The sequence below is a fragment of the Vanessa cardui genome, chromosome 21, assembly GCF_905220365.1.
Source record: "Vanessa cardui chromosome 21, ilVanCard2.1, whole genome shotgun sequence".
In the NCBI taxonomy this organism is placed as follows: domain Eukaryota; kingdom Metazoa; phylum Arthropoda; class Insecta; order Lepidoptera; family Nymphalidae; genus Vanessa; species Vanessa cardui.
Window position 1 is genome coordinate 11,987,206 of NC_061143.1, and position 15,865 is coordinate 12,003,070.

Here is a 15,865-nt window from a genome sequence, read left to right on the forward strand (position 1 = left end):
CTCGTATTAAAATAGGTACACCCTAGTATTGTTTTAATAGGTATCATATACATATATTTATCACTTTCCTACACATGTCAAATAGACGTTACGGCCTCCGCAAGACAGAGAAATCTGTGTTTTTCTGCCGTACCGCAAAAGAAACACATACGAGGTGTATTAGACCTCGCTTCGGGGTCTCTTTGACCGTACTGCGATGAAGAAAAAAAATTCGTACATGACATCGATTAGTTTAGAATAGATAGTAGTAGTTACTTAATAATTACGAGGTCTAATAAGCCCCGTACCGCAGTGGAAATAAAAAAAATTATGCCCATGCCAACTTGTTACTCTAAAATAGCACCATCAATGTCAAATGAGGCTTCTGACACGTTTTGACACGAAGTTAAGGAAACAGATTGAGTTAATTCTTTATTAACTTTACTTTTTTTATGTAATAGAGAGCAAAAAACTAGCATTACGGTTAACTCGTTAGCGCTAACGATTAAATTCTATGACGATTGCGTTAATCTGTTAAATAACTTGCGATCAACATTGTTATATCGTGATAAACTATAATAAATGTAACCATAAATCATATTTGCTCAGTTTCTTTACGTACGAAAAAACCCAGCACGTTATTTTGTACGTAAGTACAAGTAACAGTTCATTTTTCACTTAATTAAGGGCGTCAAATTTCTTTGTATAAAGGATGAATGGGAATCTCGGGATATATGCGTAGTAAAAATGAAAAATCTTGATAATATACTACAATATATGGTTTAAGTTGTTTCTGTCAAATAATTTGGTGAACTGACATATGGGCCATCTGATGGTAAGTCGTGACCACTGTCCGTAGACATATTGTAAGAATTATAAACAAAAGGAACTAAGGTTTTTTGTTCGTTATAGAAGTAGGAGGTAGTCTCGCAAATGCACCACCTAATGGTAACTGGTGACCACTGTTTCTAGACATTGGTACTGTAAGAATTATTAACCATTTCTCACATCACCAATGCCTACCAACCTTAGAAACAAAGATGTTACATCCCTTGTGCCTTTATAAAATTGGCTAATTCATATGTTTGTATTTTCATCCTATTATCTACATATGACGGTCACATTTGATGTATAATAAAATAAAAAATCTAATAAAACAATCGATAAGCTACAAGCTCACATTTTTGTAGCCATGTTATTAGAGCTGTCTAACATAAACAATGTCATAAAACATGAAGTATTTCAAAAGGACATTAAATAATAATTGGATCTTCAATAATGTTTACTGGCTATATAGATTTTTGTTATTTATCGTTTGACACAGTTAACTTCTATTCTAGATAGTCCAAGATTTTTAGATATCCGCTCTGCATAAAATCCTTCTACGTGATTTTTCGATTGGATTATATCAGAGGGTGCCTCCTAAGTATAAAACCGGTGCTAAAATTCCTGGACTAAAAATGGTCTCGAATAAGTTAGTACGACAATAAAATCCTTTGACATCGTTACATTTTGTTTACTTTTACATGTGACGTTTTGAACATGCAATAAATCACTCAATCAGACTCGAATGATATCACATTAATTAAATCGATTCAATAATTATCGAGTAATAATCTGATGTAATGATAATTGAATCATAATGACGGTAAATAATAAATCAACGTAATCCAAGCGTGACTATCTACGATTTACTTCAAAAACATCGGATTTTGATGTTGTTTTTATGTAATTAAGAAAGTGATCTATGAATATCGCAATGGACGGACAGACACTGACTGATTATTTAATTGATACATAATTATGTGAATGATCATAGCGTAATACAATAAATACATATGATAGTATACATAATACAATAGTTAAGTAAAATATACCGACTCCAAAACTTCCTGCTACAGGGATATTTTTTCTCTTCTGTTAAGATTTGATGTTCATTTAATCATATTGTTCAGATACAAAATGTTTGGGAGGATTAGTATAGAGCTGAATCGTAAGGAATTATGCTATTTTTGCTCCTAGGCATGAGAGTTAATTGTACAAATATAATATTAATTGTAATATTTAATTCGAACTGGAAATAATAATTTAAAAAAAACATTGATTGCTGAAACGGTATGAAGATTTTTGAGTTTTCTGAAAATGCAAATTTAAAATATAAATACAAATTAATAAATAAGTACTTTTTTCTCAGAATAGAGCCTCCGATTGTTTCCATCGACTGAGCCCTCATAGCTACGCATAGTTCAGTTCACATATTCTATTACCTTCTCTCGTTATCTCTTGCTATCTATCTTTTAGACCGCGCGTACATAGTACAGTCAGAGAAAGAAAACCTTCGTCAGTTTTCAAATTTATTCCTTTATGACGTCTTAAACTCTTAGTACCTTTTGAATCTAAACATCAACTCATTGCGACGCAGTATGTCATTCTCAATCGGTAAAACAGATTATCGCTCATACTGAGCACGCGATAATAGATCTTAAGGTGACGAACCTTTTCTTACCCATAGCACATAAATAATAAAAGTTCACACGTTCACGTTTTTACTGAGCTCCAATCGTGCCTTCCTTGCTCGTATCTTAATCTCATACTGATTACAACGTCATGGAGTTGTTTCTTTAGTTTTTGAGAGATTTCTTCGACACGTGCTTTCATTTGTGAAATTTCTTTTTGTATCATACTTAATGTATGAAAGCAAAAACGAATTAACAAACGATAAAAATGGCTACCTTGCAACACAATATCGAAATTGTCTTCATTTACCTGTAATACTGGTTTTAATTTTAATCATTGTTTCAATCTAAAGATGCTTTTGATAGTAATTTTATACATTATAATTATTTGGTTTTTAAATAAGTAGTAAAATGTAGTACATTTTTATGTAAAACATATTTAAATAATTCCAATTTCAACAGTAACATCTTTAATTTAATTTACTTAAAGAGCCGAAAATATCCCACATGTAAACATCTTTGAAAATCACTCGATTTTAAAGACTGGTTTTCATTTATGTAGCACACCTACCCTTTATGCATTCATTTGTATGTTTATGTGGTATTTAATATGTAATTCAACTGCAGTAAATATGCTTTACAATAGTTTGAGTTTCAAAAGAGAACGTCAGTTTTAAATTTAGGAAAAAAATATCTCGTGTTTCTTTCCACTAAAACTCTTCTGGTATGAGGTGTTCTTTGCGAACTGGTGATAGACTTTTAAATCATTTTTTAACAATTGTATCAAAAATATGCTTTTATTTGGTCATAAATGTTAGATTTAAGGTTATTAAATATAAAATTTCCTTAACCTAAAACATACTATCTTCCAGATTCTTTTCGATATAACCCATATTTACATTGTTACCTTCTTAATTTTATTTGAGGTTTATCCTTAAAGCAAAGAGAAATACGTCTTATTAATACATAGGAGAGCAATAGAAAGGTAGATAATTGATAGGACCATGTCATAATGTCAAGCTGATGAAATCAATATGAAGACAATTAATTTGATATCATTCGAAATCTTACAAATCATTAATCAATTACATCTAATCATTTTTTTGTATTCCGATCATCAGTCACTTATTCGCGTGTTTGAAACAGTTCAAGCTAAAATTATCATTATAGTTATAAATTTAAGAAATATAATCGTATAATAGAGTTGGCAATTGTTAATAGTACCTACTCATACCATAGTTGTTTATCGCGTGTCGTTATTGATAAAGGTCCAAGTAATAAGCGTTTTATACAAATATATTTATAATATTTTTGTAACTACTATTTATATATCTTGTAAATAATCAAAGCAACATTATGTCTTATTATTAAGCTTATGTTAATCACTATCATGAAAGAACTATATGTATATAAGTATATATAAACCCAGTCTGTTTAGTTAACTACACTAACTAGTTAGTTAGTCCAACGAAACTAGATACACCAACGAAACAATAAAAGATCAACAGTATATGAATAGAATAAATATTAAAGATGTCTTTAAAAATTAAGTTGACATTGTTTCTTACATTTTATAAAGATTTTAATTCACGACATGTATTCGGAAATACATTGGTGAAGGTAATTATTTTTTGTCTGTTTTTTACTGTTTAATCTACTGAGATACGCGATTAATATAGTATAAAAAAGTGACAATTCTTCAACTTAAAAATTAATAATCTAATTTATTAGTTGTACATCTTTGGTCAAGTTCGTATGTCGCCCGTATGAGCCGAGATGGCCCAGTGGTTAGAACATACATCGTTAGCGATGATTGTGGGTTCAAACTCAGGCAAGCAACACTGAATATCCAAAAGCTTAGTTTATATTTATAATTAATCTTGTGCTTGGCGGTATAGGAAAAATCGTGAGGAAACCTACATGTGTCTAATTTCATAGAAATTCCGCCACATGTGCATTCCACCAACCCGCAGTGGAACAACGTGGTGGAGTATGTTCCGAACCTTCTCCTCGAAGGGAGCAGTGGGAACTTTAGAGACTGTAGTTGTTATTGTTGTCTGTTTTGTTTAGTGTCGATTCCAAAAACGCTCGAAGTTTGTCCCTTGTGTGATTTCACTTTCACTGCTTAACAAAGATGCGCGGTGCTCGATCAGTACTCGACTGTTATAAATAATTGATCACGTCTTTGTGCTGTAATCTGACATAATGCTCCAATAATACTTCGCTGACACAGATCGTTTACAGAAGATGGAACACCAGAAGCATTTCGTAATCAATATGATTTTCTTCTATTACCTAGTTAGGTAAATAAGTGTTTACTAATATCCTTTCATATAGACTTTGATGAATGACAAATTAAGACTACAATAATAAATAAATCATATATTATGTTAATCATATCATTTGTTTTGTTATTACCTTTACATGTTATCTATCATAACTGTGTGTTGCTATTTCTATTAACTAATATTAAGTTTGTATAATTTCAATGGAAAACTGTAATTGGCTCTATTCTCTGTACACTGTATTTTAATGTTTATATTTTGTATTATATGCTGTTGTTTTCCTTAAATAAATAAATAAATAAATAAATTATTCTTTAAAAGAGTACTTTTTAGAAAGAAAAGCCTGGAGTTAGGCCCGGATTCCATCATATAAATCTGTTTATATGAAAAGAGCAACTATACTAGTTTCTTGCCGTTTCTTCTCACTAGATGCTGCTATCGGAAACGGTGGTAATATTCAATTATTGACGATTAAAAACGCTTCCTTGTGAAGTTTACTTGAATAAAATTGATTTGATTTGATTTGTAAGAAATTTTAAACATCGGCAATGCGGTTTGAGAATAAAGAGCTACATAGAACTGCACTGGCTTTCTCACTTCCAAAGCACCTTTTAAACAAAACATGAATCACCCACTAAAAAGCGAGAGGAAAAATGTTACACGTCAATAAAAGCTTCAAACTAAAAGCTCATTTAAACTTCACAGCATAATTATGTCTTCAACATGTCAACGTATATATAATGGTCACTAATGCTGTCACTTTACATAATATGATTGTCACTTTTGACACGTAACAGAAGCATTAGTGCTCCGAGGCTCGTATTTTACGAGCTTTTTCAACTCATTGACGTAATATATTACATTAAACACAATATTAATATTCTTGGAAATTGTTATTTGTTCGTAGAATATTTCACAATGTATAATATGTATTTACCTATGTATTTGATATGTAATTAAATTTGTGTTAAATATTTTTTAGTTAATCTTACACATTATAAAGATAACAAGTAAATAAGTATAATCATATGAAATGTAAATTGTAATTAGACCTATCTTTCCCATTGGGTAATTTGGACAAGTGCCTCGGGCCCCGTGATAGATGGGGGCCTCAGATCAAATAAATAAGTATAAAAAAATATGTGACTGTTAGTAAAAATAAATCAAAAACCTTGTTTATCGGTTTTATCTATTCTAACAAAATAGTGTTCTGACAAAGTCATAGGGGCCCAATAATCCTAATATGCCCAGGGCCTCCAACAAAATAAAGTCGGCCTATATTGTAATATTATATGATGTATGTATGATAAAATAGCGGAATAGTTTAATCATCGGACTTGTTAATTGTGTTTTATCATTACATTGAATCATATAGGATACAACGAAAGTTATTTTCATTGCAAATGTTATTCGTGTCTCAAATAAATCTTTACTTAGGAAAGTTTGAGGTCACGCGCTAGGTCTTACGACTTTCCCTGTGGGTTAACGTGTAATTTAGCACTATTTTATCTTTAGTAGTTACGCGGGGCTTTGCCTGCATTGTTCTCAGGGTCAACCTAACTCTTTCTCTTTCCTTGGTGGTAGGGTTTTGAATAATCCTGTCTTGATAAGTAAAACCCATTATATTCTTCCACCATGCAGGAGTACATATGATTGCTGTGTTCCAGTTTGAAGGATGAATGAGCCAGTGTAAATACAAGCAGAATATATATCATATCTCGGTTTCCAAGGCTCAAAGGCTCAATCGCCCTTCAAACAGGAATACGACAATACTGTGTACTGCTGTTTGGCGGTAGAATATCTGAAACGTGGGTGAAACCTACTCAAATAGACTCCAATCCCTACCACCAAGTATATTTATATGATGTTGACAACAGACTTACGATGATACGCCATTTCGATAAGACCTATGTCACATTTTGACATTTCACGATCTGAAATCGATTCAGCGATGAGTTTCTAGTTTCATTTTACAGAATACGACTGCGATAACAATCTGCAAAAATAGTTGGCATTATCCAAAATATTTCAAACCATGTAAACGATTTCAAATTCGACTGTGGATGTATTACATGTGGACATTTGTACATTGTAACGAGTGTTAGAAACACTTCTTTATGGAGTTACATTTATATTCAAACTCAAAAACTCAAACTCAAATAATTTTATTCAATATAGAAGCATTACACTTTCTTATTGATGGTCAATTGAAACACTACCACCGGTTCGGAAAGAAAATACCCTGACCTGAGACCGGTTTTTTTTTTTTGTTTGTCTTATGTATTATATAAATAAACAATTTAATATGAGATGAAATAGCCAGGAGGCGATCGTTTCATTCCCAAGGTGTGCTATCGATCATAAACTCATTAATTGTATAATAACCTTTTGCACACAAGCGTTCCTTAATATATATTTTTTTTTTAATTTGGCAACAGAGGCATTTTAAACGCTTTCTGGGATCCTGTTGTAAAACCGTATACATTGCCCCACAAAGGAGTTACTGACTCTACGCAGTCGAGTAACAGGAGTAACAAGTTTGTGTTTGTTCCTTGTACCAATGTTATGAGTATCACATTTTCTCATGAAATCATTAATATTTTTTCGTACATACATAACATTAGAGAATATATATTGAGAAGCAACAGTCAATATCTTGATTTCTTTAAATTTATTCCTTAACGATTCTTTAGCTCCTAGGTTATAAATTGCGCGAAAAGCCCTCTTCTGTAGCACAAATATGGTATGGATAGCGGCTGCATTGCCCCACAGCACAATACCGTATGACATTATACTATGAAAGTAGCTGAAATATACTAAGCGAGCCGTATCAACATCTATACATATTCTAATTTTTTTGACCGCGAATGCCGCAGAACTCAGTCTACTCGTCAATCCGTTAATATGGGGGCCCCATTGCAACTTGGCATCAACAGTAAGGCCAAGAAACTCCGCAGAATCAATAGGATCCATCGATTCCCCGTTGATGAGTACATCGGCCTTTACATTTTGTACATTTGGTGTACTAAATTTCACAATTTTAGTTTTATTATTATTTAGTCTAAGATTATTTACGCTAAACCAATGTACTATATCAGCTATAGCATTGTTTTCGTCGTCGTACTGTACCTGTTTTCTATTAATTTTAAAAACTAAGGAGGTGTCATCAGTAAACAATACTATATCATGTTTGTTCCCAACAAGGCAGGGCAATTCATTTATATATGTGAGAAACAGAAAAGGTCCAAGAATTGATCCCTGAGGGACCCCCATACCAACTGAGACCCCAGGAGACCTTTTTCCTTTAACCTTCAGAGGGTTGACCTCTGAATTCTATTGTTAAGATAGGAAGTCAGAAGGTCGAGCGCACTTTCTCTAATTCCATAGTGATAAAGTTTCCTGACCAGAGTCTCATGTTGAACACAATCAAAGGTTTTGGATAAGTCACAGAAAATCCCTAAGGCATCCCGTGACTCTTCCCAGGCTTCATAGATATTCTTAATACGCTCGATACCAGCGTCTGTAGTCGAGCGACCCCTCGTGAAGCCAAATTGTTTACTATGAAGCAGATTATGTTTGTTAAAGTGTTCTAAAAATTGATTTAGAATTATTTTCTCAAATATTTTGCTCAGGGTAGGTAGAATTGAAATTGGCCTATAGTTGTTGGGGTCTGAAGAACTTTCATATTTAAATATTGGAATAACTTTACTATGTTTCATCAGGTCAGGAAATATACCACGTTGGACACAACTATTAAATATTGAAGCAAGATAAGGTGCAATCACATCAATAATCGAATTTATCACCTTTAGAGAAATACCCCATAAATCAGCCGTTTTCTTGATGTCTAGTGACTTAAAGGCGCGTATTATGTCGTTGGGGTTTACAAGGGTAAAATTAAAGTTAGATTTGCAAGCTCTTACATTTTCTTTCATCAATGACTCGGCAACATCAGGAGAAGAAATAAGTAACTTAGTCGTGAAAACTGGTATGTCAGCAAAAAATTTTTCAAAAACTGTAGCAACTTCCTTTTGACTATTTAAAAAAGTAAAGTAAAGTAACAGCCTGTAAATTCCCACTGCTGGGCTAAAGGCCTCCTCTCCCTTTTTTTAAGGGGAAGGTTTGGAACATATTCCACCACGCTGTTCCAATGCGGGTTGGTGGAATACACATGTGGCAGAATTTGTATGAAATTTGTCACATGCAGGTTTCCTCACGATGTTTTCCTTCGCCGCTGAGCACGAGATGAATTATAAAGACAAATTAAGCACATGAATCAGCGGTGCTTGCCTGGGTTTGAACCCGCAATCATCGGTTAAGATGCACGCGTTCTAACCACTGGGCCATCTCTGCTCTTTTGACTATTTACTACTTTACTATTATAATTCAGGCTCAATTCGGAGTTGCAACTGCCAACTCTACCAGTTTCACAATTAATAATTTTCCAGGTCATTTTTATCTTGTCATGTGCATTCTTAATTTTATTTTTTATAGTTAAAGATTTTGCCAAAAAGCACACTTTTTTACATAATTTTGAATAGTTACTTATATGTAAGTATTTATAAGTATTGGCAAAAGTGGCACTATGATTGTACGTCCTTTCACTGTAAAGCTCATACATTCGTTGCCTACTTTTATGAATTCCAATTGTCGCCCAATCATTGAATTTTAAAAAGTTTTTTGTATTAACAGTTAAGAGTTTGTATTATAATAACATATTTGACAAACTCATATTATGTTATTGTATCCGATTTCATAAAACTGCAATCGATTTTAGAACGTCATTCGTAAGGCTTTAAAAAATAGATAAAAAATAATAAACTGCTTTCCCGCGCAAAAGAGAGTCGCGCATGGAACGACAAACGGAGATTTTTGTTAATTAGTTTTTTTAATTTTAGAACAATAACATTTATAAAATAGAACAAATAATGAATAAATATTTATTATATTATTCCCACCTTGAACCATTAGTAATTAAGGTTAAGCCAAATATGTAAACAAGTGTGATCATTATTCTTAATGGCCAACAATGTTGCATCTCTGACTTAATATGAGGTCAGTGACCTCTATGAGTTTGCAAATAAATTTTGAAAATTCAATTTATATCTTAATAGATTTTTTATGTAAATACAATAAGCTTTGATACTGATTGAATTTATCATCAGAACGTACTTTATAAGTTGATATTAACCTACATAATAAATGTATAATGTTAGTTTTTGTGATTGCCATATTGAAATAATTCAAATTTGCTCTCAACAGTATTCAGAGATAAATTTCTTGAAAAGGTAATTAAAGATTACATACATATATGTTATGATATGAAATACTGCTTTATATGTGGAACGTGGGAGCAGTGTTGCCAGGTCCATTATAAGCTATTCAATATGAATGTTACTTTTCTACTTTTTTGAAATATTTGAAAAAAATCTTTAAATCTTATAGTCTTTTACTCTTGTCTTTGTGGTACGGCTTTACGCAAGCACCTCTAGGGAGGTACCACCCAACTTATCAGATATTTTATCGCCAATAAACAGTAATTACCATTTTTGTAACCCTGAATGAGCCAGTATCATTAAAGGCACAAAAAACTGATGAACTGATTTTACAATAATATAGGCTATACATCAGATAACATATAGGCTACAGTTTGATTTCATGTAAACTGGTCATAATATATACATATAAAGACCAGTGAGAAGTCGGAGCGGGTAGCTAGTATAATGTTAATGTAATAGGCTATAGAATGACCAAAGGTTATGTAAAATATAAGAGTTGTTAAATTGGCCTGCATTACGGTAGGAATATAGCAATCAATCAGTCTCCGTGTTGCATCTTCCTTGGCGCGTGAAACTGCAACGAACAATGAAGATGTCGGCAATAGAACCATTTTAGTAATTTCCAGACAATTTACGCCGAGTGTGTCTAGGCCAAGTGTTCGCAGTTTGAATTAAACCTATTTATACTTTGCAATGAAAATCGGTTTTATATTATTGCGTACACTGTGAACACTTTTATACTTAACTAAACATAGACTCGTAAGTTTGTACTTAATGTATAAATATTCCTCATTGAGAAATTACTTGAAACATTGGAATTTGTATGATTTGAATCGTTTTTTGATGCGATCCTTTATGACGTGGAATTGTATGTATGTTTTATTGTTATTATTATCTTTAATTCCGCTTAACGTCAAAGAAAAAATGCTACTGATTTTGTTTGTGTTTATATAAGAAATGTTTCTGAATTCTGAACTCTACTACCATAGAGCTACTACATTGATCGGAGACGCCATAAACGGGAAAGCTTAGTGTTTTTAAAGTAAGAAGATCTTCTTTTTTATAATAAATGGACCACCTGGTGGTAAGTGGTCACCACCATAAGGCAATGGATTAAGAAATATTAACGATTTATTATACATCGCCAATACGCAACCAACCATGGGAACTAAGATGTTACGCCCCTTGTGCCATCATTTATAGTTATAGCATCCTTCACACAGGAATACAACAATGATGCGTAACGGTTGATAAAGCATTACCAAGTATAATGAAATGAAGATCTTCAACAAATACAGTGAAACTAAGTGGGACCTGGGTAAGTGAAATACCTCCATAACTGGGACTCATGCTGCGGTCCCATCACTTTGACATTGAATTACCTTTTTAGTGGGATGAAGCAAACCTCTATAACTGGAATTCGTTATTTTGTTTTATCATCACAGTTACCTCTATAAATGAGACAGCGATTGATTTTTAAATGCATAAACCTCTGTAACTGAGATAACATCGTTTTGTTTGTTTGCTTACTTATTATTTTTCTATATTTTCACTTCTATAACTGAAACAGATATTTATTTATGCCTGAGTATCTGAGACACGGGATTAGTGGAATACCTCAATAAGTGAAACAACATTGCAGGTCCCCTGAAGTCTCACTTAACCAGGTTTCATTGTATATATCGTTTCATTAAAGAAATATTTCAATTGTTTCTCAATGTTTCCGTCACCGATTAATCAAATATCAACATATAATTAACAACGGACATTCATCACACTTTCTCAATTGTATGGCTCACCTGAGACAGCGGATACGGCGCTGACAAGTTGTTTAAACTTTGACCCGTTACATAACTTTATTGCTATATCAAATTAAATAATAGTATCTAGTAAGGCCAACAGATATATATAAAATAGGTACATTAATAGTCTTATAAAATCTATATGAATATTATAAGTGTGAAAGTCTGTCCGTCCGTCTGTCTGTCGCTCTTTCACGACCAAACCGCTGAACCGTATTTGATGAAATTTGTTGTAAATAAACTTAAACTCCAAGAAAGGACATAGACTGCTTTTTTGCCTAACATATGACAATCAACATCCTAAAATGCAAGCGAACCCGCGGGCGACTACTAGTTTGAATATAAACATACATACGATCATAACAAAGGCAATAAAAAAAGGTTTAAACAAAAGCGCATCATTCAATCATAGCAAAGAACTGTTATATAGAATTATAAGTTCGTTAAAATCCAATAAATGTAAATTCAGCACTTGAAAAACATAATTAACGTGCAAACTTAAACCTACGACCTTCAGACATAGGACCTATATTAGTTATAATACACGTTATCTTTAATCTAATCATCGAAATTCGAAGATCATTTTCTTTTTATAACGCCCTTGTTTTCTGCTTAACGACCTCAATGTAACCTTGAACTATTTACCGATGTAAACAGTATATCGGAGAGGCTATTGTTCTCCACAGCGCATCTTGCGCAAACCGTATTCTTATAAAACAAATCCGTTTAATTATATTCGCATTAAAAGATTGGAAATGACCACAGTTAAATAGTAATTGTTAATAAGCATTTATTTCAACTCGTAGTTGCACAAAGTTATTTCCTGCCTCGTTCGTCTGTGACTGTTTCACATCCCACATGACTAATACTCCTTTTTGATGAGAAGGTTATCGAACTTTGATAAGACTGATCTCGAGGTTCCGTCGTCAAATCTAGGATAAGAATCAAAAGTAATTAAGTATTCCTGTCAATATATTCTCGGTAATAGCCTGGAATTTTGGTTATATGCAAATTTTGCACTCTTATGTTTGGTACTGATACTGTTGGCATGCCGAGTAAAGACATGCGCATGCGCCTGAATCTCCGTCATTACGGATTCCCGTTTGGAATTGGATTGGATCTAAAGAAACTGGGATCTTCAGCTTTCCACAAATCTAAGAGAATAAAAGATTTTTTTTAATGCAATACGCTTATTATGTTTTTAAGTATTTAAAGGTCGAATTTGACGACAACAGCCATATATATAATCTTTCAATATGACACATTATAACACCATTTTATTTATCGAATCGACCAAGTATATGTTCAGCTAACAAGTTAATTATATACGATCGTGTTTCAAGTAAAAGTTAAATCATAAATCTAGTTTAATACTATGTTGAAGCTCGGTGCTCAAAACTCGTTCCATTATCCCGACTGTGTAATTATCTGGTAGCGGTTTTATTACCTGAAGACTCCTCACCCAGTGGTTTCAACTCTTGACATTTGACTCTTTCGACAGTTCACGGCACTTTCGCCGTTATGTAAATATCTTACGATCTATAATTGTGTACAATTTCCAATCTAAGCGATGGACGACTTCAGCAACAGATCGTGTTATATAATGCGGAAAGATAGAGTGTATAAGAACTGCACGTTTCGATGCAAAAAATGTATTAGATGATTATTAATTTATGATATTGTTTCGTATTAGAATGTTAATTCTATTCGACGAACTCAGCGGTAAATCAGCTATGCAATTTTATTTAAAGCAATATATTTGATAAGAGGCCTTAGTAAAACCAGGATTATAAGGTAGAATCGAAAAAAAATATGGATACGCAAAAATAAAAAACATTCTATCATATTACATTAACTTAAAAAATATATACGACATCTAATTCTGACTTGGGATTGATATTATCCTTATCAATTTTGGATTCAAAAGTGGTCGCAAATATGTGAACTTACTATTTTCTTATTATCTTAATCTCATGTGGTGGTAAATCCACCATGACATCTTCGAGTACTTTTGAGAAGAGAACGCCCCTGCAAGCCTCGATGTTGCAGATGTACAACGGCATTGCTAGTCACTTTCCATCAGATGAGTCTCCTGCTTTTTTGTCCCATATAATATATATGTAAATAAGGAAGGCTAAACTAAACCGAGAATTTTGGAATTAATACTAGCTGGCCATTAGACCAATGCAACATATATAACATAGTTATAATATGTGTATATCGATAACAAGCAGGTCGTTGACGCTATTCAAGCTCACGCGTTTCGTGACAAACACCGTGTGAACATATATTTATCTTGATTTTCTTATATAAACTAATAATTTATCTATAACGACTGGCAAATATACAATTAACTATGAAACAAAAGATGCAAAGTAAAACTATTTAATTCAAGAATCTATATGAACTCGTGTTTATACTAAAACTGCTTATTGATATTTTATCGAGAGAAAATTGAAGGTTGAAACTGCAACTACAATTACAATTCGTAACATTTCGAGGCGAAAGTTTGAGAGTTCCTACCTCGGGGCAGGTACCTACGATCATAAATTTACTTGATGGGTATCATAAGTCTACCTGGGGGTACCTACTAACCAAGCAACATATATTCTTCGACCGCTAAGCTAGTGGAACCAACGTGCCGTCGTCGTCTCCAAAATAAAATAATTTAAATTCCAGTAAACCGAAAACTCACGTTTAAACTAAAAGCAATTTAAAAGTCCGACTTCTTTCCTTGTTGTATTATCGCATTTTAAATTACATCTTATTGAAAATATTCAACTTAATACGAAACTTAGTGAGTACATCAGTAATTTTGATGGTAGGACTTTGGGCAAGCCCGTCTGGGTCGGCACAGCCTACTTGGCAGATATTCTAACGCCAAACAGAAATACTTAGTATTATTTAGTTCCGTTTTAACGTATAAATAACCCAGTGTAATATATGGGATATAAAATCTTTGTTCCCATGGTTGATGGCGATGTTAGAAATGGATAAATGTTTACACGGAGAAGGCACTAATGACTATTAAATGACTACCAGACTACCAGACAATGATACAAAATCAGTTCAACTTTTTAATAAAATTTACTGTTACAATGTAATATGCGACAATGATACAAAAACAGTTATTTTTTTTATCGAATAGGTTGGCGGACGAGCATATGGACCACCCGGTGGTAAGTGGTCACCATCACCCACAAACAATGACGCTGTAAGAAATATTAGGTATTCCTTACATCGTCAATGCGCCACCAACTTTGGGAACTAAGATGCTATGTCCCTTGTAGTTACACTGGCTCACTCACCCTTCAAACTGGAACACAACAATACTGCGTACTGTTGTTAAGCGGTAGAATATCTGATAAGTGGGTGGTACCTACCCGAGCGGGCTTGCACAAAGCCCTACCACCAAGTTAGACATTTTAGTCGTATGTTACAACTTTATACGCACGTTTTAAATGTAACCATTTCTCTTTTACAGATTAAGTATGCGGTGGAGGCGAGAAGACATGAATATAATAATGTCTCCGAAAACTGTAATCGTCCTCGTTTTACTGGCTTTTAGTGAGTATTTTATTATTTACTAACGACATACGGACAGAATGACGCTCATACTAGTATTAAATAACCCTATTATATGGGCAGGTAAAAGGACTGTACTATTTTTAATAATTAATAATATCATTGATTATAAAATATGCTTTAATAAAATAAGTTTTCATCTACGATTTTTCTTATGTATCCTCACTTCATATTGAAAATAATCATTTTCCCTGGATCTTGTGTATAGAATCAAAACATGCTTACTTCAAAATATAATTATCAGAGGAATTAATTGAAAAATAGACATTTTAACATCGTTAGACTAACCTAACCCAACTAACAAACATATAACATTTAGTCTTAATATATTAAAAAGTTTTATTTAAAACGTTATCATGCGTAAGATAATTAAAAAAGATAGATTTACGGATAACTCCAGTGGTATTTGTGTTATATCGTCGTCAATATAAACAGAAATATATAAATAAATCAATAAAAAAAAAATACTCAAGAAAACT

At 32.8% G+C, this 15,865-nt stretch overlaps 1 protein-coding gene across 3 annotated transcripts in view; it reads left to right on the forward strand.

Moving 5' to 3' along the window:
* LOC124538952 (mucin-3A) overlaps positions 1 to 15,865 on the forward strand; it is a 64,165-nt gene that overhangs the window by 34,292 nt on the left and 14,008 nt on the right. For all 3 annotated transcript variants that reach the window (XM_047116233.1, XM_047116235.1, XM_047116234.1), the window contains exon 3: positions 15,286 to 15,368. In XM_047116233.1, the coding sequence (XP_046972189.1) occupies positions 15,293 to 15,368 (76 nt within the window). In that variant the 5' untranslated portion in view covers positions 15,286 to 15,292. The remainder of the gene's footprint in view (positions 1 to 15,285; positions 15,369 to 15,865) is intronic.